This window comes from Triplophysa dalaica, chromosome 5 (genome assembly GCF_015846415.1).
Source record: "Triplophysa dalaica isolate WHDGS20190420 chromosome 5, ASM1584641v1, whole genome shotgun sequence".
NCBI classification, from domain to species: Eukaryota; Metazoa; Chordata; class Actinopteri; order Cypriniformes; family Nemacheilidae; genus Triplophysa; species Triplophysa dalaica.
The window spans coordinates 13,077,506-13,101,751 of record NC_079546.1 but is presented as its reverse complement, the minus strand read 5'-3'; the positions used below and the strand labels follow the sequence as shown (position 1 = coordinate 13,101,751).

The window sequence follows — 24,246 nt, the reverse complement described above, 5'->3', positions numbered from 1 at the left end:
CAGAAAAGATAAAAACTTGTAATATAAGGTAGAGCACCTCCACCTGGACAACGTGCTGTAACTGCATACTAAATAATGTGACTCGTGTGTCCAATTCAGACCTTTGACCGTTTGTATATATTTCTTGTAAGCAGACAGACAGACAAACAAACTTTATTTTTTTGGTTATGTTATTTTTATTACATGTTATTGATTGTTTACATATGTGATAGTCAAGTTTCATCCATATATAATTAAAAGTACAAAACATTTCCTGACAGGCATTGAGTTAATCAAAAAAGTAAAAGTTAATAGATTTTTTTCACTGTTTATTTAATGTTGCATTTTGTACATTAGGTAGTACAATTACTCCTTGGGTTTATCTTAACTAAAACATACTCCCAAATGAAAGATCTTATACCCAGAGATCAACATCTTCCATGTATTATAATTTTTAAAGGTAATAGTTGATTATAACAAATTGTTTCTGGTATGATCACCATAACAATTGGCTAAAATGTATGTAGTCTGAAGGTATTTAGTGATGTTGGTGCTATCCTGCATATTGTAGTTATTATTTTATCTGCCCGTAAAGAAAAGATGCAGTGTTTTGCTGGTCATCACAGCTTGCCGAACACAAGTACGATTTTTAATCTTTGCTGGTAAAAAATAAACACTACAAATGTTTGACCTAAGCATTCAAATTAAGAAGCTAAAAATACGATGAACTGAACGCAACCATATCACAGCTATGTTAGACAAATTTCACAGTATATCAGTCTGAAAAAGACAAATATGTGCAAATTCATTGCCAAACAACCAAATTATACAACCTGACATGAGACAAAAGAACAAAGAAACAAATATAGAACATTCAGTTTTTGTTCAGAAAAGAAGAAACAATGACCTTTGTCTCATTTGGTAGCCGATTGTGTAAACGATTGTTCTGTGGATTGTATGTGTATAAAAATATTGTCATATTGGTTTTACCCTAGGTAAGTTGTTCAGGGTATTTATAAAAAACTAGACATAATTACAATAAACAATATGAGGAAACACAGCAAAATAACTTTAGAGTTGTAATACTTGAAAGTACCTAACCGAAGCAAGAAAAATGCATCATTTGAGTCTTTCTCTTTGTCAACATAAACATGAAAACTATTTTTACAGTTGAATTCCTGGTTAAAATAAGCTTGGATAAAGTGCTAAAACTAAGCAAAACAAAATAAGTAAAACAACAAGAGCAAAATTAAGTTCGATTTTAGAAGTTTTTACAATTAAAGTTCATTATAGAGGAAAATGTATACATCCCAAATGTTAAAATCAATGTTTAAACCTAAGTATAGAAACTTGTGCATTCCTGAAAATCAAGAACATTTCTCACTCCCCATCCTTTTGTTCTGTTGTCTTTAGGACCGAATCCTCACCCAAGATCTTACACAGTTCATTTAGTCTGAGCTGCATCTTTGGGATGCCGGCGAGCTGAGACTCTAAGCGCTGTTTCTCCTCTGTCAGAGTGAGCCGCTTGGCTGTATCCAGCTCCTCGAATCTCCAGCCACCCTCTCCATCAAACTGAAGCAGGTGCGTGTGATACTTCCTGTGGACAAGGGCAGAAATTACCTTTAGCCAATTGTTCCATTTTTGAGTTTAGTGTATTTATACAGTTGGTTCCCCTTATGTTCACAAAGGTGTCCCAACAGCATAACATAATTACAAATGCAATTGTTTACAAAGTGTTGCGATGTGTTTTTTCTTCTTTTTAACAGTATATTGATCTTAAACCTTTCATAATTTGTCTATTTTGTGTTCTTTTGCAATATATATTTTGTTATATATTGCAAACATACATATTTTTTTTTGAAGGGCCATTGGAACGTTTATAATATATTTGTGAATATTCTTTCAAAGACATTCCCTACAAGCAGGGTCCCTCAAATTTTTTTGTTTGTTGAAAAAGTGTTATGTTTCTCACCATAGGGAGGGTCTATGAGTAATGGACAGCAGAGAGATCCCAGCATCCTTTGCAGCTTGAAATATTTTACCCTCTACATCAATGCTGACAGCACTGGTGCACTCATCTAGCAGTGCATACTTGGGCCTGAGGAGAGGTTTAAATTACATTCTATAAGCTTTCAACATAATGTACCAGTAAATACGGACAAACAAATGCAGTATAAATTAAGATGTCTTACTTGTGGTAAAACATGCGTGCCATGCCCATACGCTGCTTCTCTCCTCCAGAAAGTACATCTTTCCAGTCTAGCTCAGCATACCAGCCTGAAAATGTACACCAGAAGAAAATGTTATTGCTTGGAGGCTTCCAGTTCATTGTCCTGAAGATTTAAAAGGCGTTTATACTTGCTGTATGTAAGAATCAACTTTGTTTCGGAGAATTGAGTTACAATATTCAGATATAGTAGCTCAGAAAATGTTATGTTGATGTTGTTTAAGTGGAAATTGAGTGTTTAATAAACTACATGAATTATGCAAATTTGGTGCACAAATTTTCCAGCAAATTTGCCCTGAACAATGACCCATTATGCAGACTGGTTCTGATTGCTGTTGTAGATTGTGAATGCACCAGGGACTGTACAGCATCACTCCACTATTGTGATCTAGGCTCTTAAAATTAAAAAGTAAACTTGACTCCATTACAGATCTGGATGTGTGTCAAGTTATAATACCGTTCTCCATAATTCAAATATTGCTGCCATGATCAATATAAAAGGTAGACAGGCATTACTCTTTAACGTTTTTTTTTCTAACTGTCTACTACTAGCACCATGTTACTTTTAAATAGAAAGCACTCTGCAAGTAAAGTGTTTACTGCTTTATGATAGTTAAAAGTTTTTCTTCTTGTCTTTTATTTTGAAGGTTGTAGTGTTATGTTGTCACTTCCTTTTGTAGTCATGTTGATCGCCTTTGTAGTCCTTTCATGTTGCCCTGCCCTAATTGTGTCCAGCTGTTTTTTGTTCCCCCTAATCATTATCATGTGTATAAAGTATTTACCGTTGTGTTTATTGCTGTCTCTAGCTGGTGGTTTTCTTCACGTGTGGACGTGTGTACGTGTTGTTCAAAATCATGATGAGGAGCTATTGTTTTGGATTTGGAAACATTTTCACTGAGTATGGATCCTGTCTTTGCACCTCAGATTTTGTTATTCTGAGACATTTATGGAAATATTTGATTGTATTCACTATGTGAAACAAGAATAGATGTGACAATGTGGAAACGTTATTATTTGGCTGGAAAGAATAATTCCTTTCATACCTCCCTCCCGAGTAACAATCTGGTTTAGATTGACAATGTCCAAAATAACTTCCAGGTCTTTGTCTCTGTAACCCTTTTCATGCATGTCGTCCAGAGAGTCAGGGTAGATGACCTGGTCCCGTAACGTTCCGATGGACATATATGGCCTGGGAATATGAATTACACGTAGCAAAAATGATGCATGAGCTATATTTACAAGGTCAGACTGTGGTGAAAAAGTTGTTTTGCTTAAGTTTCTCTGTTACATGACAGAGCATCTAGTCTGCACTTAACTCATTGAAAATGAATTGTGACCTAGAAGACAATAGAATTCAGAAAGAAAATGTTTCTCTAAATTTATCACTTCACAGTTTTGCTGCCTTGTCAGAAGTGAACAAAAACAAACCATTTAGTTTGCACAAAATCCCAGTGATGATTCAACCAACAGGGAACAGCTACAAAGATCATAGCTGATCTGGTGCCTCTTTTTTTTTTCTCCCATTAGCCTGAGTATAAAATATTAACCGCCTTCCTGAGCTCTGGCTGCGCTTGCACCTGCGGGAAACTGTAAATATTTCACTACTGAGGACTCTGGTTTCTGTCACTCTGCAGTTCATAGAGCTTTAGTTACGTTGTCTCTTTCTCTGGTTACAGGTCTGCACAGGTCAAATACTGAGGGCGCAACATCTGCAAAGTAGACACCATTTTAAGGCATCATGATATAAATTCTTCATTCACTAAAGCAGTTTCCAAAGGAACTAAGATTCTATGTCTCGACAAAAAATCTATCCATCGCTAACAAGTCAGTCCCAAAATATATCGCTATGACCTCTGTGAATATATTCATTCAAGATGGTGAATGAGAATACAGCTTGTGTGTAATATTTTTATTTGCGCCTTAACCGATTTGTGTCAGCGTTCCTATGAATAATTACTGTTGCACATACCTCTGTGGGATGTAGAACATGTGTTCAGGTGAAGGTTTGTGAAGAAGGCCCCCATACACGGGCCAAAGGCCGCTGAGGATCCGGAAAAGAGAGCTTTTCCCACATCCATTTGGCCCTGTGATTAGCAAATGCATCCCTTCCTCTACCTGTAATCAAGACCCAGGCACACCCAATCACATAAAATAAGTCTTGGACATTTTATGATTTTAATGTAAATGCAAAGCATACATTAATTCTTGTTAAAATCTATGTGACTTCAAAACCACACATGTAATTACTTGAAAAAGCTCACCTGTTCACAACAAGTTTTTGTGAATTCACCTGTTCACAACAAGTTACAACATCCTGGGTAGGATGAGTTACAGTATGAACCAAACATTTGTTAAGCATCCATGACCTTTAAGGGGTGGTTCAACAGTGTTTCATGGATTCTTAGTTCATGCATTCCGTCATATCTGTTGTGCCTGTGCACTTTATCTGTTTCACTACGGGTGAATGAGAAAATGTCCTCTCGATTCTTTGTCTTGTGCATGGAAAGAATTGACAATAAAGCTGACTTGAACTTGAACTTTACAATGTTAAAAGTGCTGGCTTCTCATGCTTGACATGGTCAACTTGTCAAAAAAAGAGTTGGACATTAACATAGTATTTCTGTGCTTGATACACTCTCCTAGCGTTCGTATAGGTTTCAGGAAGTTTTTTTCGAATATGAAATTCCCTTAACTCATTCGCTGCCAGCCTTTTAAAAGAAAAGTTGCCAGCCTACGCCAGCGTTACTTAACATTTTCACCCAACTTTAATGGCTCACAGTAAATTTTCTGTAAAGAATATATGGACAAACAATATGTCAAATAAAAGAACATAGTCTCAGCTTTTAAACAAAAGGAACCGTATTCTGCTATTTTCATTTGTTCGTTTTATTATCACTCCGTATATGAGGGTAGGTTTCTACAAAAATGCATCATTTTGATTAAACAGCTAAAATAATTAACGTTTTTTGTCAAAGATTCCGCCCAGATTACACTCAGAACAATCATTAAAAACCGCTAAAACATATACGTCCTAGGTTCTGGGATTCTATACTTTTTCCCAATGGTGTGTAATAGCGCCACCTAATGTATAAAAGTACAAACACTGATTGCCATAAAAACTCGTCTTTGCCAGGGAAGCGTTTTTTTTTAATTGAAAGATAACTCGTCAATGGCGGTGAAAGAGTTAAGTGACAACTTTTCTTAGACCCTTATCTGACAATTCTCCCGGAAAAGGACGCCTATGCAACAACCAGCAAGAGTGGAAGAAATAGCACGCACACACGTCAACCAGCTAGAGCGAGAGAAAGAGCACACCCATCAATGCGCTTCGTTTGTGAAGTTCAGCTGTGTTTGTTTGTTCACTGCATTTCATTAGGAAGGATATATAAACAGTGGATATAATGGTGGATTTGGAGATCATTTTAAACTGTTAGATGGAGTGGTCCCAGCGCTAAAAGATGCCAGACATGAACCGCACGCGGTAAGTGAACCAGAATCAAATGTCTGTGTTTTGTTGGCAATAGGCGCATACGTGCATAATGTAAAGAACACAAACTTATCGCGAATCAGTTAGGGATAATGCGATGATGTATTGTGTGCTCAAGCTTTAGTTTCACACCCCTGCACTCCTTCAGGAGGTTGTCTGGTTTCAGAAATAAATGTACAGCTGTATCTGTCTAATACAAATGTAGTCTTCGATGTTACGAAGCATGCAAAACAACTCTATAGGTAATCAAGATTAATATGACATTGGCAGAAACTGCATGTGTCACATCCACTTTAAGTATGAGTAACAGTATTATAGATGCTTGCTTTAGCAAAACCACTAATACCAGCTTGGTAGCACAAGGTTATGTCATTGCTGTGTGGGGATTGGTGAATTATAATCGATACTGCAATGAAACTGAATGAAAACTTACTAAACTAAACTTGTTTTAGTGTATACTGTATGTATATGTGTACATTTAAAAGTTTGTTATAATTGTTGTTTTACTCACCTTGAAGTTTAGACTGGATACAACCACATCCCCATTCGGAGTGATTATAGGCACATTTTCACAAACAATACCTTTATCCACATCTATTACTTTGCCTATAGAGTGCACAGAAACAATATGTTTATCAGGCAGAATTCTGGAATATAGAATAATTTTTTGAAACAGATGAATTCAAAATTCACTTATTGTGGCAAATAGGTCATTGTCCAATAATAAAAGGCTGCATGCATTTTCTAATGAGCTTTGAACTCTTTTGAACTTTGTGAACTCTATTATGTGCTCAACTTTCGTAGTATTTACTGAAAATGGTCTAATCTGTGGTTCTTAAAAATGCTTTGGTCTATCTTTCTGTCAGCATTGGTTGTCACATTTCGTGGGACTGATGGTCATTGATCTCACACCTGCTGTAACACATTTTGTAATATATTACAAGTATACAGATTACTGATATGGTACTTTTTTGTTCTTTGCAAAGCTGCAGAGCTCCTCTATATTTCCAATACCTTTGATCTCCAAAGGATCATCAATGTGAATATCAGGTTGGTTCCCGCTTATGATCTCCCCTGCAGTGGTGGCAGCAGATGAACGTTTGTATATTCCCCTCTGGACTTCATCGAACACCAGGAACAGGTTGTGTACCCGTGCTGTGTAACCAGCCAACTCTGTGACCTATAGTACACAAAGAAAACATTAAAGGTTGGTATGACCCAACAACAAGGTCTAGGATCAGATAACATAGCTTGCTTTTAGATTCAAGGTCATTGGCCAGGCATTTGGAGTACTTATGAAAACATGTGACCTAAGAATTCTGCATCTTGAAACTAGAAGCCTGCATCAATAATGCTATTCAGCCTATGCTAAGCCCAATGTTTGACATTAACAGATCAATCCATTCTCCTGCATGTGTCAGAATTCCAAATCTGATTCATAGCATGTGTTTAGCAAGAATTTTTCTTTGTTTGAGCAGACACACCACATCCCAAGGGGCTCAGCAAGAGACATGACGCTTTCCTTAGGGAACTGAGTGGTGTCAACACAAAAAAGATTCATACTGTTACAGAATGACCTGTTAAGTGATCTTTTAATGGATCGGGACTTTGAGATCAGAATTTTGTTAGTTTTTCTAATGTGCAGTGATGTTTACCAAGTCAAGGATAACTATAAGGGGAGACTGGGTACGGCTGCAACATTTTGTGAAACCTTCAGTTTCTCAGAGAGTGTTTTTAGTAGAAAGCCAACATTTGTATATGTTAAACACACATCTGTCAGCTGCCAACCTACACTGCTGTAACATGCGTATGTATGATAATATACACACAATTGATACTTGAACAGACAAAGTCAAATAATGCAATTGACCACATAACAGGGACAGTTGCAACATTCATTAAAATCTAATAAAAATATTCTATAACATAATTTTGCAATTTCTTTATTTTATTTGTGAACAAACAGGGTCTTTAAATAAATAAAATGTTTTTAATTAATGTTATGTTGTGGTCTAGTCTGACAGTATCTAGTTTGGCAAGAAGGAATGGTAACAAATGTCAGATTTTTTTCCAAGCGGTTGAAGGGGCAAACTGAGCATATGGAGTATGAGCATCATCACTCTAGCTTATTCCTGACCCGAGGAATAAGCCATGTTGCAACTAACCAATGATGCAACAGTCCGCAGTCTTCTCTACTTTTTTTCCTACTCAAGCTGAACAGTTCAACCATAAGGGTTTAATCTTAAGTAACACATTTTGGCAAATAATTTGTCGTGAATTGCATTTGAAACTGACTTGCAGAGGAGAGGTCTGCCATACTGTACTTCAGCCGATAAAACGGACAAAAAAATCCCTATAGACGTATATTGAAGGAGGAACAAGAATATCCCAGAGACTTGGTGTGACCTATGTTGAACCATTTAACCCCCTTTCTTCCATGCAGAGCAACCTAGCAACCACCTAGAAACCATAAAGCAACCATCTATAAATGCGCAAGCAAACTTTGAGCATGTAAAAAAGTAGTTCAGCCCATGTCCAGTATTTCCTCAACATCATCCTGTATGATAAGCACAACACAATTTAATTTAAAGCATCGGATTGAGGTAACATATTTTCAAACTACATGCTGTACGTTGCATGCTTCTGACTGTTTCTCTGTTCAAAGATGGTGGATTAAGTTGCCCAACAGGCTTGGTCAAAAGAGAGTGAGTCTGATACCAACACTGAACACTAGCCAATGCAAAGATTCCTAGCTTTCTATGATCTGCGACACCACATCTTCATGATTTTAGTTCCCAGGGTGATCTGACGCATGCGGCCGCAATTCAGCTCTTTAACAAGTACAAGAAAGCACTACAGCCTTATCCATCTAGTTTCATAGATCTTTGGGTCTTTGCTTTACACATAATGTTACACTTATATGATGATGTTATACTTATTTCTTCATATTCTTATTTTCAGTGATCATATCAAGAACAATCATAATGAAGATTTATCCGAATCTGACAATAATAAATGATGATCATGGATTTCACCCCCCAAAAAGGGAAAGTGCATTTTACCTCTTTATAAGAACACATAATCCTTTCAATGGCATCGGCTCCTGAAGCCAGCAGATTGCGTGCAGTTGTGAAGGCCTCTGTTCTCTCGCTCACCAACACTTGTGTCTGACCATCGGCCAGCTCTTGAAAAGCAAATGGATGTGAAAAAACATGTTGTAAGCAAATGCTGTTAAAATGTTTAGGTTACTCATAGTATCATAGTGTCATTTAAAATAGCCATCCAGCAATCAATAAAAGACTGCCGTTTATCAGAGACCTGGCAGCTGTAGAGTGGAGAGTTGTGTTTATCATTTAAAAGCAATGACATTTTGCATATAAAACTCTGAAATTAAGTCTGACACCTCAAACAACAAACATTCAGACAAAAAAATGACATCACCAAAACATTAAAATGGACATATGAGATGGGAGACAGAATTAACATACCGTTGTCAGCAAAGCCAGTGGCGGTGATAATGGGCACAGCGACCATAACCAGACCACTTCCACTCCAGACGTACTTCATTAGGAATTGTTCGATCATGATGTACCACAGACGTTTGGAAAGGATGAGATTCATCTGCTCTGCCAGGGCGCTATAACATTTCTGTAGCTGCCTCATCTCCACCTGCCATGGGCAAAATTATGTATGACAACAGCCAAAGGAGGCTGGTAAGGCATTTGCTGTTTGAAAGTCTCTTTAATGACTTTCAAATAGCAAGTGTCTAGTTATCGGCAGGAACCTGGACCGATTAAACTGAATTTGAAATGAAATCTTTCACACCTCATTTTTCTCTAGTCAGCTATTTTCTACTGTACGCATATATTTCCGGTATATTATGGTCTGTAACTTTTGCCCCATCGTGTCATATTTAAAGTATTTACAAATCCCATTTGCATTATGTTTTCTATATAAATCTATTAACAACGTAGACTGCCTCATATCCACCCCCATAATTATATCAATATCATCTGTAGAAGGATAACCTCTGCATTTGTTATAATTCTTTTGATATGATTTTTAATGTATTATCATTATATCTATACATTTTTAAATACTTATACCGTTCCCTACTAACGTAATGCCCCACCAACTGAGCTCTAGAAACAACATGGTTACGGTCTTCATTTATGTTTATAAATACACATGCGCATTAAATACTCACCTTATGTCCCCTATAAAAGGCTATCTCTTCTGCATTGGCTATGATCCTGGAGTGCACATATCGCAAGTATCCCTTCCTGTGAGCCTCCTCCGCCACCAGCTTGCCGAACTTCGGCGAGCAGGCACGCAGAACCTTCGCCGTTGCGAACACGACAAGACCGGCCAGGAGGGTCGGTCCGGTCGCGTTCGCCCCGCGAGATCTCGCAGTCTGTATTAATGTATATGAAGTGAGAATCACATCTAAGATCGGTTTAGTGAGGTTTGAGTACAGATGCGCAATGGACTGTGAGAACATCATCACATCTTCGGTGAGTGACTGGTCGGGGTTCGCCAGTCTCCCGTCCATATTACTGACCTTATAATAGGTCTGGTCGGTAAAATATGTTTTGTATGCGTGATTGACAAGACGCGTGCGGAAAGCCAGTGCGAGCTTGCACTCCAGATAACGGATTGCGCTGTTCACAAATGTAGCCGGGATGGCGATCAGAAGCCATTTCATCAGTTTGATCACGAAGCTCCGCGGTTGCTTCTCTACGATCGTTTTCACTATTTTACCATCCAAACCAGCCACGTAAATAGACAGAAAGGTCCTTGAAACCAGAGCCACTGAATGCAAACTAAGCAAAAACAGTTCCTTAGTTAAGAACCTCGGAAAAACGATTTTAACCAGCTCAAGAACCTGCTTGAAGAATTCCGCATTGACGCCGGGCGATTTATTAAGACCCGAAATCTTCTCCGGTTCGGATTTATGTGTTAATGATATCAATCCATTTTCTTGCCGAGCTGCAGGTGGGTTGTTCTTTTGGGTTTTGCGATGATTTATCTGTCTGCAGATGATGGGGTAAAGCGTTTTCGCCCCGTATGCAGCGGCCGCTAGAAACACCGCTCGTTTCGCCGCAGTGCTCTGATTCCATCTTACTTTAGATGTCGCATGGAGGATGTTGCTCATTTTTTGTCCTGGTGTTAGAAAAATAAATGTTTTCGAATCTTTAGTCTATTCCGAACTAGTTCCATAAGGTTATTCAATGCATCAAAAAGGTGATATAAACAGATAACTTCATGGTATTGTGATATTGAAACAGCACCGCTCGCTAGCAACGTTTCCGTGACCGTCCGGGTTTCCTCAAAGGCCACCACGCCCCCATCGTATGCTCTGCTGATTGGCTCCTGGACTTAACTTGCTTATAACGGATCCATCTATCCATCTATCTATCTATCTATCTATCTATCTATCTATCTATCTATCTATCTATCTATCTATCTATCTATCTATCTATCTATCACACATCTAACTGTCAAATGTTATGAAGTTATTGTGTTTACATCACACATTCATTTAGCCGATCATTTATCCAAATATACAAAACATTTTTTAAACTATTAATCATTTTTTACTGTTAAGTCGGGTAACCTAAAAAAATGTGAATTTAAGGGTCAGATCAGATCACAATTACAAAATGAATCGATACATATATTTTAAATAAAACCATTGGCTATTTTTGGCCACGACAAAAATGTGCTGAAGCTTTCCTTATGGGCATCGTATTCTTCTTTTTTAATTTACAAGTTTATACATTTTAAAATTGGTTGTGACGTTACAACAAGCTTCCTTCAAAAGTTCGATTTCTTCCTCGCGCAGACTTTAGCCGAATGTATTAGCCTAGCTGCTTTTAGTAGCCTGACGTTACGTGTATTAAAGGGTATTAAAATGTTGCAATTACTTGAGGTTAATATTCCTATATCCCGTTGATTTCTGGTGTATTCCTTACGAAAACAAAAATCGCAGTCATTTAGTATCTGTATAACGTTAGAGAAATTTATTTACATCGCCTCAGTCTATTCAATTTAACGTTGCTGTAAAATATGAACTGGGTCGGAGGAGCGCGGTAAGTAACTAACAAGAAAACTTAAAACTCATTGTTTACAGACTTTATTATACAAATTAAACCAAAGAAGTTGATACGTAAAACATTTAAATCGTTTAAATGAAGTAGCCGGAGTTAGGCCTAAGTATAAATGTGTCTTAACTAACCCATTTCAGGAGCAGGTTTATGAAGAACAAAGAAGACACCATGAAACAAAGGGTAGTGTATTCATTCTCTCAAAATTGTGCAAATATGAGCTTAACTGTATTGGTTGCATGAAACTGGATTGGAGTGACGGTTATGTTTACGTGTACGTGTATGTTATTCTGTCAGAGAGCATGTATGTGTGATTTCTCTTTTTAACTTCTAGGTGTTTTTTCAAAAACAAAGGATGAAGGCAAAATGCAAAAATGTTGACCCACAGGCATCACCAAATGGAAACAGTACTGGAAATATGGACCTGCTGACCTTATTCATTGTCAATCAGATAGCATCAAAGAAAATGCACTCTGGTACATAAACATTTCTAAATTTACAAGCAGGTTGAAACCTGATTCCATCAGAATGTAGACATTTTGGATTTCTGGATTAAATTCTGTAACTAATTTATGTGCATGTTAAATTAAAAGAGCAGTATGAACATTGGTTTTCTATCTGCATGATTTCATCTTTTAATAACCTTAAAATAACGTTAAATAAAAATTAAGGTCATGTGTTATACTTTGACTTTCAGGCAAACCTAAAATGAATTTGTTTAATAAAAAAGAGACCAAGAAAACTTTAAATGAGCCCTTAGAGTTACCAATGAGCCCATGTTCTCCTTCAAAACTGAACCTGGTTACCAGTCAGCCACAGTACATGGTTACGTAAGCATGTTATTTCATCTACCTGTATGGCATATGCTTCCTAATAAATTCATTATGAACCATAAATCATGGGTCTTGGTTTTGACAGCGCCAATTCAGATGTTGATACACCTGGTTTCAAAGTCGGAAAACATCAGATTTCTAATGAATTTAAATTTAAGCCGGTAAGTTTAACTAAAAATGGCCAATACTACAAATTACCTGTATTTACTTGACAAATGACGGACATTTATATCACATCTTTTTCAATGCTTTAATCAAACAGCATTTTATTCTGCTCTTTTTTGTCTTAGCTTTCACCCTTGCTTGAATCGAACCTCTCTGACGTTAGCGGCTCAGAAAAACAACCTCACATCCTGAACACTGTAAGCTCCCTGCCAGATCCATTCAGTATTCAGTCCAAACCTGCATCACATGTGTCTCCGTCTTTGCCATCTCAGGAAAACCCTGACCCTGACAGTATGAAGGTACACTGTGTAACTCAGCTTTCACAATACATTTAACTTATGACATATTTTTTAAGTAAACACAATATTGGCACCTTTGCACCATTTGTGTAAGAGAAATGGATCATAAAGCTTGTTAAGGAGACACGCGCCACATGATCATACCTGAAACTAGAATCCTTTAGATTTATAATGAAAAAAAAAACATATTTAGGGAACAATTTCACAGAGATTTTCATCAGTTCAGGTCAGAAAGCATCAGCCTCTAGACCCTAGCATTATGGCAGCAAGTTGTGCATTGGGATGCCCCCTTAAATTTTCTTATGTAAATCATGCATGTGCACATGATCATGGCAGCAGAAAAAAGTGATTTCAGTGGGGAGAAAGTTAAAACATAAACAAAAAAAATCTTGAGAATATTGTGCACTGATGAATTGTGCAGATGAAACTAGTTATAAGAATGTGAGGGCCAAGTTTTTTATTTAACTTTTATGCCTCGATGATAATGAGTATGAAATTTGAAGTAGTATGAAGACCTAAACAACTAATGTAAGAAAATTTCATCACATGATGTGGGTATATCTGTTGTTTTTACATATTAGTTTATTCCAAGGTTATAATATACATAAGATTTCTCAAATAAATTTTTTTTGTCCTTTATTAAAACCACTGATTGGAAATGTTGTGTTTTTTCAGTTTGTGCCATTCTCTCAGCGAATAAAACCAGCTAATCCATGCACAGATGTAGCAAAGGAAGCACATGTCATGCAGAACAGCCCAGTTGCTGAAACTCAGTTTGGAATCACATTACCAAAGTGGGTGAACTGTTATTATCATATTCCAATGTCCAGCAATAAAATATATTAGGCACGCTATAGGCACGTGATAAATCTGTTCTGACCCATGTATAACATTATAATTATCATCTGTCACAGCACAGGTACAGCAGATGAGTCAGCAAACTCGGTTTTGTATCCAACCAGCCCTTTAAAGAGCAGTGAACAACAGGAAGAGCCGCTGTTTATCGATTTCAGTAATAGAGATCATAAAGGTCATGATAAGGCTCATCACAAACAATCCATTCAGTTAATGAACCTTACTAAGTTTTCCTCTTTTATTGCTTATAGAAAGTCCTCACACTGAGAACATCTTTTTGGAAACATCACTTTCTTCCTCCATGAGAATAAAGTTAGTGCTTTGATTTGTTATAAGTAGATGTTCTTTAAAAAACATTATTTGTGTCATATAGTGATTGTCTTATCGTTTTCCTTCAAGAAACAGTGATGGATCACAAAACATGGACCGAAATGGAGACTTCCTAACCCAGGTATAAAGAACATTAAGAATGAATCCAAAATAACTTGTTGATACATTGATGTTTTGTTTGCTTCTCTGTGGGAACTTAAAGTAATTGTGCTCAGGACAAATCTTTTGGTTTAAATGAAATACTATCCAGCGGTACCCTAAAAAAAGTGTACAAAAAGGTACCAAAATGTATCCAAAAATGTTTAAAGGTACGGTTCTGTACACTGTTAGGGTACAGCTGGAGTGACAAAGCTTTTGTACTGATTTTCTGTGTGATTTATATGTCCCACCCTTTTCTTCATCTCATGAGGCGTCAATGCATTCCTGCATTGGTATATACTGCCTCCTTTTGGACAAAAGAAACACTGAGATATCTAAAACGAATAGTTCACCCAAAAATGAACTTTGTAATTTAAACTTGTAAGTGACTTCTTTCTGCTGTAGATCACAAAAGAAGATATTTTAAAGAATATCAGTAGCTGCAAAGGTTTTGTGCACATACAACAGAAGTAAATGGGTAACGCCGTTGTTTTGAAAGTTCTTCATAATATAGTGAAATACAAGAGAGATACATTTCTTCTTTCTCATCTGCAGATTAAAAAACAAGCACATGATGTGAATGCTGAGAAAAATGCCACAATAATGCAGGATGCAGGGACTCAAACGGCAGATTTTCCCCACAATTCCTGCTGTGATGTCTCAGTGCAGTGCTCACTTATTCATGCAAACTCCATCAACTCAACCAGCGTCCACACCACTAGGCGGCAGTCTGTTCATTTTAATGAAGTGTCGGCAGGTGCATCAGCAACAAAAGTGCAGGCCCAGACACAACCAAAACTACCAAAAGGGTTATCTTCCCGCAAATCTCACCGACAGGCCAGCATGAAAAAAACTCCAATACTAAAACGTCCCTTACGCAAAGGCTTAGGTATAAATATAGTATCTAATCTAATGTGAAACCTACTAAACACATCTTCTAGATTTGGTTTCTGAAAATTATGAAAATTCTGTCATAACTTTTTTCACCCTCATAGAATCAAGGAAAATAATTGCTACGTCACATGGAAAATAAGCTTTTAATTAATTGCAGTCTATTTCTAAAACTGATATAATTGTATTTTATTATATATTAACACGAGGGGCAGGAAATACAGAAAGATTTTTTGTGAATTGCTTTTGTAATATGGTTCTAAAATTGAAATACGTTGGTGTAAGATCAGAAACATTTTTACACCCTTTGTTTACTCTAGAATTGAAAGTGGGACAGCTGATGGAATGCAGAGTAAATATAGAGAGGTGTAAGGACTAACAGTTGGAAAGTGTGATGCGAAACCCTGTCAAGGACGTCAGCCGTTAAGAAGAACTTCACAGCAGAGAATGGTGTGAATTGTTTCTCATAGGAAACTAGGAAAGAAATTGTTGACATTTCGCTGACATGCAAAATGAAAAAAGGATTTAACACTTAGATAAGAAGGAGGACAATGAATTTAGACTACGAGAACTAAAAGCTGATTATTGTTTCTACTTTGTGTTCATTTCGTTCAATGCCTGTTGATTAAAAGCTGAATCGTAGGAAAACAATGCAGGTATTTGTATTTCTTTATTATTATCTCCAAGTACATATTCAAGTTTTCAAAGTTTATATATTTAGTTTTATAGAATATAAATCTAGCCAACATTTACAGCAACAGTAATCAAACACAACATTGGTCCTCACTAGTTTGTATCAATGGTAAAAACACTGCATTTAAATTTTTGCACATACAAATACCAAAAATACATTAGATGTGTCATACACTACAAACATTGGATGTGTTGGTAGTGACAAAGGGCTGTCCATGTTGGACTACCTTCCAAATACAATAAAAAAATTCAAATACATCTGCTACACATGAAACTGCTCAATAAACCTCTAAATTACATCAAAGACAATCAGGAACTTATTCGCTTTTCTTTGACCTAGTTAAACTAAAACGTTATATTTTGGAGGTTTGGTTAATCCCAGGAATATTTCACAACAAAACAAGAAAATTCTATTACCATTTGGACATTTTCACGTCTCTCATAACCTGTATGTTTTTTTCCTTCTGATAGCCAAACAAAGCTACTGTATGGATCTCATAAGTGATATGATCTTCTTTTAAGATCGAATTTTGTTAAGAACAGCTCAGACAAAATACCTGCATTTGTGTTCCAATGATGAAACAAAGTTCTACAGGTTTAGAATGACCTGATATAGCCAGAATTTTCATTTTTGTGTGAATTATTTCTCTAAAACCTGAAAAGATAATTTTTTTAATTTGTGCTTCTTTCTAACAAGTCTTTCAATAAAGAATATTAAATGACAACGCAACAAAACTCACAATACACAAATCTTAATGTGCACAGTTATGTATCACTGAACAGAACAGACTGAAACCTTTAATCCATCAATTTTCAGTTGCACATTAGCTATCAACTTGGTTTTGATAAAGCTAAAGCCACAACATAGAGATTTCTTTTTACTCTATTTGGATACTTACATAGTAGCACACCAGAACATTGGATATTATAGTACTTGTCAAAACAGTTATCCTATATGGACAAGACCAATGCGATGGCTTTTGTACACTAGGCTATAAGGAAGACAAATTCAAAAGTCAAATAATAAACATAAACCTTTAAAATGAGTCCAAAAACAGTAACCAACTGAACCAAGAGGTGCAAAAATATTTTGTAAGGCCACACAACACCATCACAGGAAACTGCAGAAAGCTACATAAGACTTTTTAGTGTAAATTATTTTTGATCCTACTGCTTATGAAGGCCCAAGTAGTAATAAAGGTTAAAAGTCTTAAATTACATAATGAAAACTTTGAATCATACAAATCACATATTACAAACAAACAACGTGGTATGCTACAATTTTTTGAAGTTTCAATATTTGCAAATATTTTCCATTATCTTATTGTTGTTGATGATCAGGGGATAACGTGTTAAGCAGTAGTATCAAGAATGCAATTTTTTTTATTTAAAATTAGCATTTTGGTTCTTCAACAAACAATATCCTTCAGCATAGTACTGATATTTGTACATGTCATTTTACATGAATAAGCAGAGGGTATAACACTATATGCCAGTAGCGCAAAAACACTGACTACATTATAACGACTGGCTTGGCACTGTGTGTATTTGTGTGTATAATGTGTGCTCTGCAACCCTGTTCTTGCCATCACGATGGACGTCTGGATGAGAGAGACTCAACCTGACCAGTACAGTGGGCGGACTTGACATCAGGGTTAAGTGAGGCTGTTCAATCGATACCTTCTCATCCCCTTCTGCCTGTTATTCAACATCTGATGCATCGTTGTCCGATAGGTGGTAGTTTGACCCTTTAACCCTGATGTATTCCACCTGCCGATCTTCATCTGAATCTGAGATACCGCACGAACACAGTTTGTTTTCAAACAATGACTCGATCTCCTCAAGTCGTCGGCCCTTTGTCTCGGGGAGACAGCCGTAAATAAAAAACAAACCAATCAGGGCCAAACTTGAATAGAGGAAAAATGCACCTGAAAAACCACAGAGATCAATATGTTACATGCAAAATGGTATTCAAAATCTATTTTAGTTATAAGAGATGTTGTTATATAGATAAAATAATGTGTCAACTTTTATATACAAGTACAAGGATATTAAATGAGAAAAAAATTCAAAATTTGATATTTCCAGAGAGTTACATAAATCATAAAAAAGTGAAAAGCTGACCTTAAAGTGATAGTTCACCCAAAAATGAAAATGTTGTCATTATTTACCCACCAAACCCTTGACTTTCTTTCTTCCACAAAACACAAAAGAACATATTTTAAAGAAAGTTTCAAAAACCGACATCACTGGCCCCCATTCACTTATACTGTATGGACACAAAACCAATGCAAGTGAATGGGGGCCGGTTAACAACATTTTTCAAAACATCTTCTTTTGTGTTCTGCGAAGAAAGAAAGTCCTACATGTTTGAAAAGACAAGAGGGTGACTCTTGAGTAAATGATGACAGATTTTTTGGGGGTTTTCACTTTAGGTAGGGCCTTAATGTAAAACTGTAAATAGTTCATGGTTATGTGTTAACATTATCCAATAGAGCTGTTCAGTCATGATATCAATTTATGGCCAATCCAAAAGGCAGCATTTTGATTTTGTGTTGACCTTAAGGGGAAAATAATACTGAGTCATGAAGACATAATTAGTTCTAAATACCTTCATGCATAGTACACACTCTTGAAGTTGTGAGATCAAATACGGTCTCAGTGCTGACAAAAAGGTCATGTTCATGATTGATGTCGCTGCACTAATTAAAGCATTACCGTAGTAAGTCAGGTACTGGGCCATGTGGAGGAACGTCAGAGACACCAGTACATTAAAGGTCCAGTTCACCCCGGCTGAACAAGCATTGCCTGTGCTTCTAGCCCACAGAGGGTAAATTTCAGAATTAACCGTCCAGGGCATGGGTCCCATTCCTGTCAGGAGGTTACAAATGCATTGTTGTAGGTTAGCCTCTGTTACTGGACCTTATTTGTTTTAAGACCTAACAACAAAACGTTATGGTAAAAACAAAAAGTTTTCAAATCTCAGGTCCATTATTTGCTGAAATGACGTAATACTTGAATTTATAAAAAAGTTTGAGCCAGTGACTTGACTATCTTACCTGGGGCAAAGAATGCAATATAGAGCACAAGTCCCAGAAGCACAACCCATGAGTAAGAGGTTGGACAAAAGTTATAAGCCCATATGCCACTATCCGGCGTATGTGTTGAGTTAGAGCACCTGTTGGACGTAATAAAGACACAAAATAGTAGGGGTGAATTTTAATTGCTAGGACACTAGAATGCTCTGGGTGATGACTAAAGAAAACGCCTTTATTATCATTGTTATTTATGAAATGCGATCTTTATAGAATTTTGTCCGTTTATGGCTACCGTAGAAACAACATGGCAAAATCCATGTAAGGGGACCAGCGGTGTATGTACAGTAGATAGAAATAGCTCATTCTAAATCCATACACAGAAACTGTAGTCATCGAGATTCGGAATCTCCTTGTGTCTATTCATTGACAGAGTCCACCCTGTTCACTCTTAGTGTATAAAAAGTGAATCAATTGTTTGAAAGAGTAACAAATGTTTGGGTAAACTATCCCAAATGAGCTAGAGGACATATATTTTAAAATTAGATTATTACACATGTATTATACATTTAAATGTAATTAAATGCAATTTTACCCTGGCATTTGGAGATTTACTGTAAAACTAATAAAACCCCATAAATAAGCTGGTCTTTGCATCAGTGGTGACTCACCTGCCCCACGCTGCTCTCTCAGTTGAGGTCGGATTGACTGGTACACAGGAGGAGGCAAACACAGCAGTGTTGTTTTCCTGATAACAGTAACCACAGCTAGGATCCAACATACAGGGTTCACATGACCTGAAACACAAGTTGCCAATGCAGACAAAACTTTTTCAATTTCAAGTCATACTGAATGGGCAGACATTGACTTAAAACATTATAATGTACGTAATCTAACGTTCACAACCTCAGTCAATTCCAGACCATTTATTGATCCAGGTTCTCAATAAATACCTCAACATCCAAACCAGAGCCTCATTAAGATGGCCATCGATTAAACAACACTTATTCAGTATTCCCAGCCAGTCCCAATGAACAACATTGTGTTGCACTGGCCAGTCAAAACAGAGGTCATTTACATATAGATGTGGTACAATTTCATTGTCATTTTTTAAGTCATTTGCATTAAGCTGGTTCTCTGCATCGTCTATCTCATAACAATATTATTTTAGTTTACTTAAATTAAAACTTTGAAAACGTTCCTGTTCATTGAAATCATGTTTAAAGTATGTTTAGACCATGTCAAATTATAATAATAAACAAAAACAGAAGTAAATATTAATTAATCTTATAAAGCAACATTAAAAATAAACCAATAAATTATAAAATGACAAAAGCATATACCAACATGGCTAAAAACGTTAACAAAAATTAACACAAAACCTAAAAATAAAAGCTAATTTAAAATATGAATAAAAAACAAATCAAAACTATAGTAACTCTGGTATACACAAACACATGAATATTGCTATTTGCACTTCTGGTTAGAAGTTATAGGTTTCACTGGCTCTGCACATGTGCACTGCACAGTTACAATAAAATAAATTCTAAAGGTATAGTAGCTTGTACAACATGTTTAATACTGTACATAAACAGTAGGAAGAGAGTGGATGGAAAATGGTATCAGATTTTAAAAAGTCTTTTAATTTTCAAAGCAAAATATTATTATAGAATGAATTTGAGGGAAAAAATTGAATGCTTTAAAATAAATGACATACATTTTGCTAACAGAACATGCCAGCAGTCTTGACAAATTCACTGTGGTGACAGCGTAGTTAGTTAGTTAATCACTATTATAGTTTTCCATTATAGACAACTTGAGTTCAGGTCATTCGAGAAATTGGTATGTTGTCATCGTGACAGAGCTGCCATTACCTTCCATTAGCAGAAAAATAAACGTATTTTGTTTCTGCATTGTGTGCAGGGGGATCTAAAGGACGGTTGTGGTAGTAAATTAGGATGGAGGGAGCTGCCACACTCTTTAAGACTACAAGGGTGGTCATTGTTATGAGGTTAGAAACACTCTAGACCCTATTACTGTGAAATTAGGCAACAGCGGGCAGCCTGGACCCCCTAACACGCACTCTTATTATTGCAGAGTACACACCAGTAGAGCCAAACATAAAATTGATTTTCACTGTGCTTTGAGGCTGATGTATTGTTTGTTGTCTAAAGTAAGAAAAAACCCATTAGACATCGTATAATTTCACAGTAAGAATATGGTTATACACATTGTGCTTAGTGGACTTAAATCCATCCAGACAAACATTACTATAAAGGAATACTCCACCCATCAAATATAATCATATACTCACCTTTGAGTTGTTCCAAATGTGTATACATTTCTTTGGTCTGATGAACACCGATAAAGATATTTGGTAGAATGCTTATAACCAAATAAATCTCAACACCCGTTGACTACCATAGTAGGAAAAATGACTTCATCTTTTTTTGTTCTGTTGAACACAAAATAATTAATTTGGAAGAATGTAGGACAGTAAACAGTTCTGGGGCACTTTTGACAACCATTGTATTTTTTCATACTATGGTAGTCAATGGGTGTTGAGATCTGTTTGGTTGTAAGCATTTTTCCAAATTTATTTCTTTGTGTTCATCAGAAGAAAAATGTATAAACATTTTGAACAGCTGGAAGGTGAGTCAATGATGACACAATTCTCATTGTTGGGTGAAGTAGCCCTTTAAGATAGAATTTGCATTTGCAACCCATTTTACTTACCGTAAAACAGAATGTTCATGTCAAATGTGAGCCTTTTGGTTAACAGTATGTTAAGCCCAGTTACTACTCTTTGATGGAAGATAACAAAGAAACTTTCTGCTTTGGAATGACATGCACTGATCAAATAAGAAGAGTAGCATGTGTACAAAATGGGACTCTAGTTTCTTGTAATAGCAATCTTTTTGACAAGTCACCAAGTAACAATACATCTACATGAAACCACTTTTTTGTTTGCTGTATTATAAATTATTTATTTGCAATGGAGAGCTAGCTCTAGAAGATAACAATGTGTATTACTGCATACTCACAGATGAGCTGTGCAGCTGGAGTTGGGGGTTGTGGGGTCTGTCAGATGTTGTGTGACAGGTGGAGAATACTGAGCTGACAGCAGAAAACCGACAGCCAGGACGCAAAGACTCAAAACAGTGCCTATACATAAAAAAGTGCACATGTTTCACATTGAATAATATGTTACCAAACATTCTCACATACAGCAGTACATATAACAACCTTGCTTTCAGAATAGCTATGAAAAACAAAAATGTACTAAGAACAAGTATTGTCGCACAGCAAACTATATCTCGTGAAACTGTATTTCAATGTACAAACACTTGTTTATTCTCAAATGTAGATTCAAGTAGATTTTAACAGAAAGGCTGAACTGGGTTTACAGGGGAGAGTTTTGATTGACAGATTGAGGTGGTAAATACAGCAAATTATATTGGGGCCACGAGATTATATCTTGGCATTTTATACAATCATGAAGCACAATATCAGTTTTCTGCGACAATGATTTAAATGATCTTTAAAATATTTTTTATTTGGGCAATGGCTGTAAGGTGTGGAAGAACTGACAAAAATCCTCTAAAAACAGACAACCAGCCCCTCTTACCCCTGATATAACTGTATGTACAGAAAAACACTGAAATGCTTTAGTTACAACATATGTATCGTTTATTTAGGGATGTCAATATCTTACCAAAGATGCTCCCCAATGTAAGTCTGCGTCTGCCCACCCGCTCAACCAACCAAACACCCAGCAAGGTAAACAAGAAATTGGTGAATGCTGTCACAGTCACTAGCCAGATGGCCAACTTTTCATCTCGAACTCCGGACATCTGCAGAATAGTGGCGCTATAATACCTACAAATAGAATGGGAAGGGAACAGTTGAAAATACCTATTTACATTAAAAACAATCATATTCATGTTACCAAAAGAAAAAGATTTATTGTCAAGGAACATCAGCTACTTTCAATGTATGATATATGACCATTTTTGGGACACTGGGACACATTAATCCAAAAGGGACTTGCATCCAGTGTTTATATTTGAAGAGTTCGGTTCCAAAATGAGATAACTCCGTTTAAAATAAAAATAAAATAACATGTGTTTTATTTTGTTATCATGCTATTTTTTTGTTATTATGACTTAAATCAAAACAAACCAACTGCAGTGTGATTGATATTAATTGGAATGCATAATAAAAAAATATTTAAACATTTTTTAAAACGGAGTTATCTCATTCTGGAACCAATGTCTTCATTTCATCAGTATGTGTACCCTGCATCAAACCCATGACTCTTGCAGTGCTAATTCAATACTCAACCAACAGAGCTACAGGAAAATTCTATACTGCCTGTTATTTTTTTTAAATAGTAAGATAAGTTAATTGTGCATCCATAAACATTTAGTTGTGAGATGATCACATGATATTATGCTATATGTCTTAAAAGGATAGTTAACACAAAAAATATTTGGTGATATATAGATATGTTTAATATATTTAAAAAATGTTGGTAACCAAACAACATTGAAATTTCTCTAAATATTGTCTTTTGTGTTCTAGGAGTCATTTACAGGTTTTGAATTAAACGGTAGTAAAGAAATTAGGATATTGGGGGGAACTATCCCTTACATTTTTTTGCCGACTAATAATTAATGTGTCAAAATATTCAAAATAGCTTGTCATTCATCACATATGAAATGTTTGAAGAATTGTGAGATGCCATAGTAGCCTACTGGGTGCTTTTTACAGGCATAACGCTAGAATAGCTTGTTTGTACATTATATTACTAGACATGACAGGCAATGAGAAAACAGTCTTGCTCAGGTCCCTCATGCTATCATCTCATCTGTTTTTTCCCTTAACCAATACTTTACACAGAGTCTTGGAGCTCTTAATGTATATTTAAAGACGCTTATACTATTTCAAAACATACACATACAATTTAACACACGCACACACATACGCTTGGCTATGACTGCAGCACTTGAGTACTGCATAATGGATGTAAAGTTAATGAGAGGGCAAAACTCAGGCAAAAGTGTTTTCCTCTACGGAACAGAGTGATACAAGGAATCATTCATAAACTGAAAATGTTGGCGTTTATTGCATTTGTTTAACTCTTATCAAAAGTTACACAGTCATTTCCTAAAAATAAAAGTAAAAAAATGTCATCTTTAAAGCAC

General features: G+C 36.2%; 3 protein-coding genes across 7 annotated transcripts in view; 1 reads left to right on the top strand and 2 right to left on the bottom strand.

The window, feature by feature from the left end:
• Positions 1-291: 291 nt before the first annotated feature.
• Positions 292-11,029, bottom strand: LOC130420551 (ATP-binding cassette sub-family D member 2). The gene is made up of 10 exons (XM_056747887.1): positions 9,901-11,029; positions 9,182-9,362; positions 8,756-8,877; positions 6,708-6,873; positions 6,205-6,299; positions 4,176-4,321; positions 3,250-3,395; positions 2,172-2,256; positions 1,952-2,077; positions 292-1,576 (listed from the first exon to the last, which is right to left on the bottom strand). Exons 1-10 carry the CDS (start codon positions 10,846-10,848, stop codon positions 1,360-1,362), a joined length of 2,232 nt encoding a protein of 743 aa, XP_056603865.1. The 5' UTR covers positions 10,849-11,029; the 3' UTR covers positions 292-1,359.
• Positions 10,105-15,941, top strand: LOC130420553 (uncharacterized). Of its 5 annotated transcripts, XM_056747892.1 has the most exons (13): positions 11,526-11,785; positions 11,941-11,983; positions 12,135-12,276; positions 12,498-12,630; positions 12,719-12,794; positions 12,924-12,995; positions 13,071-13,097; positions 13,773-13,891; positions 14,012-14,127; positions 14,204-14,264; positions 14,352-14,403; positions 14,976-15,309; positions 15,632-15,941. In XM_056747892.1, exons 1-13 carry the CDS (start codon positions 11,763-11,765, stop codon positions 15,688-15,690), a joined length of 1,257 nt encoding a protein of 418 aa, XP_056603870.1. In that variant the 5' UTR covers positions 11,526-11,762; the 3' UTR covers positions 15,691-15,941. The 5 variants fall into 5 exon arrangements, with proteins under 5 accessions (XP_056603869.1, XP_056603870.1, XP_056603868.1 ...); XM_056747891.1 differs by lacking the exon at positions 11,526-11,785 and adding an exon at positions 10,105-10,207 and having other exon boundaries at positions 12,924-13,097; positions 15,632-15,936; XM_056747890.1 differs by having other exon boundaries at positions 11,532-11,785; positions 12,924-13,097; positions 14,012-14,109; positions 15,632-15,936.
• A 27-nt stretch (positions 15,942-15,968) lies between these two features.
• LOC130420552 (proton myo-inositol cotransporter-like) overlaps positions 15,969-24,246 on the bottom strand; it is a 56,468-nt gene continuing 48,190 nt past the window's right edge. The window contains exons 5-10 of the mRNA XM_056747888.1: positions 22,755-22,918; positions 22,084-22,204; positions 19,711-19,836; positions 19,064-19,182; positions 18,723-18,875; positions 15,969-17,932 (exon numbers count right to left, since the gene is read on the bottom strand). Of these exons, the coding sequence (XP_056603866.1) occupies positions 17,706-17,932; positions 18,723-18,875; positions 19,064-19,182; positions 19,711-19,836; positions 22,084-22,204; positions 22,755-22,918 (910 nt within the window). The 3' untranslated portion in view covers positions 15,969-17,705. The remainder of the gene's footprint in view (positions 17,933-18,722; positions 18,876-19,063; positions 19,183-19,710; positions 19,837-22,083; positions 22,205-22,754; positions 22,919-24,246) is intronic.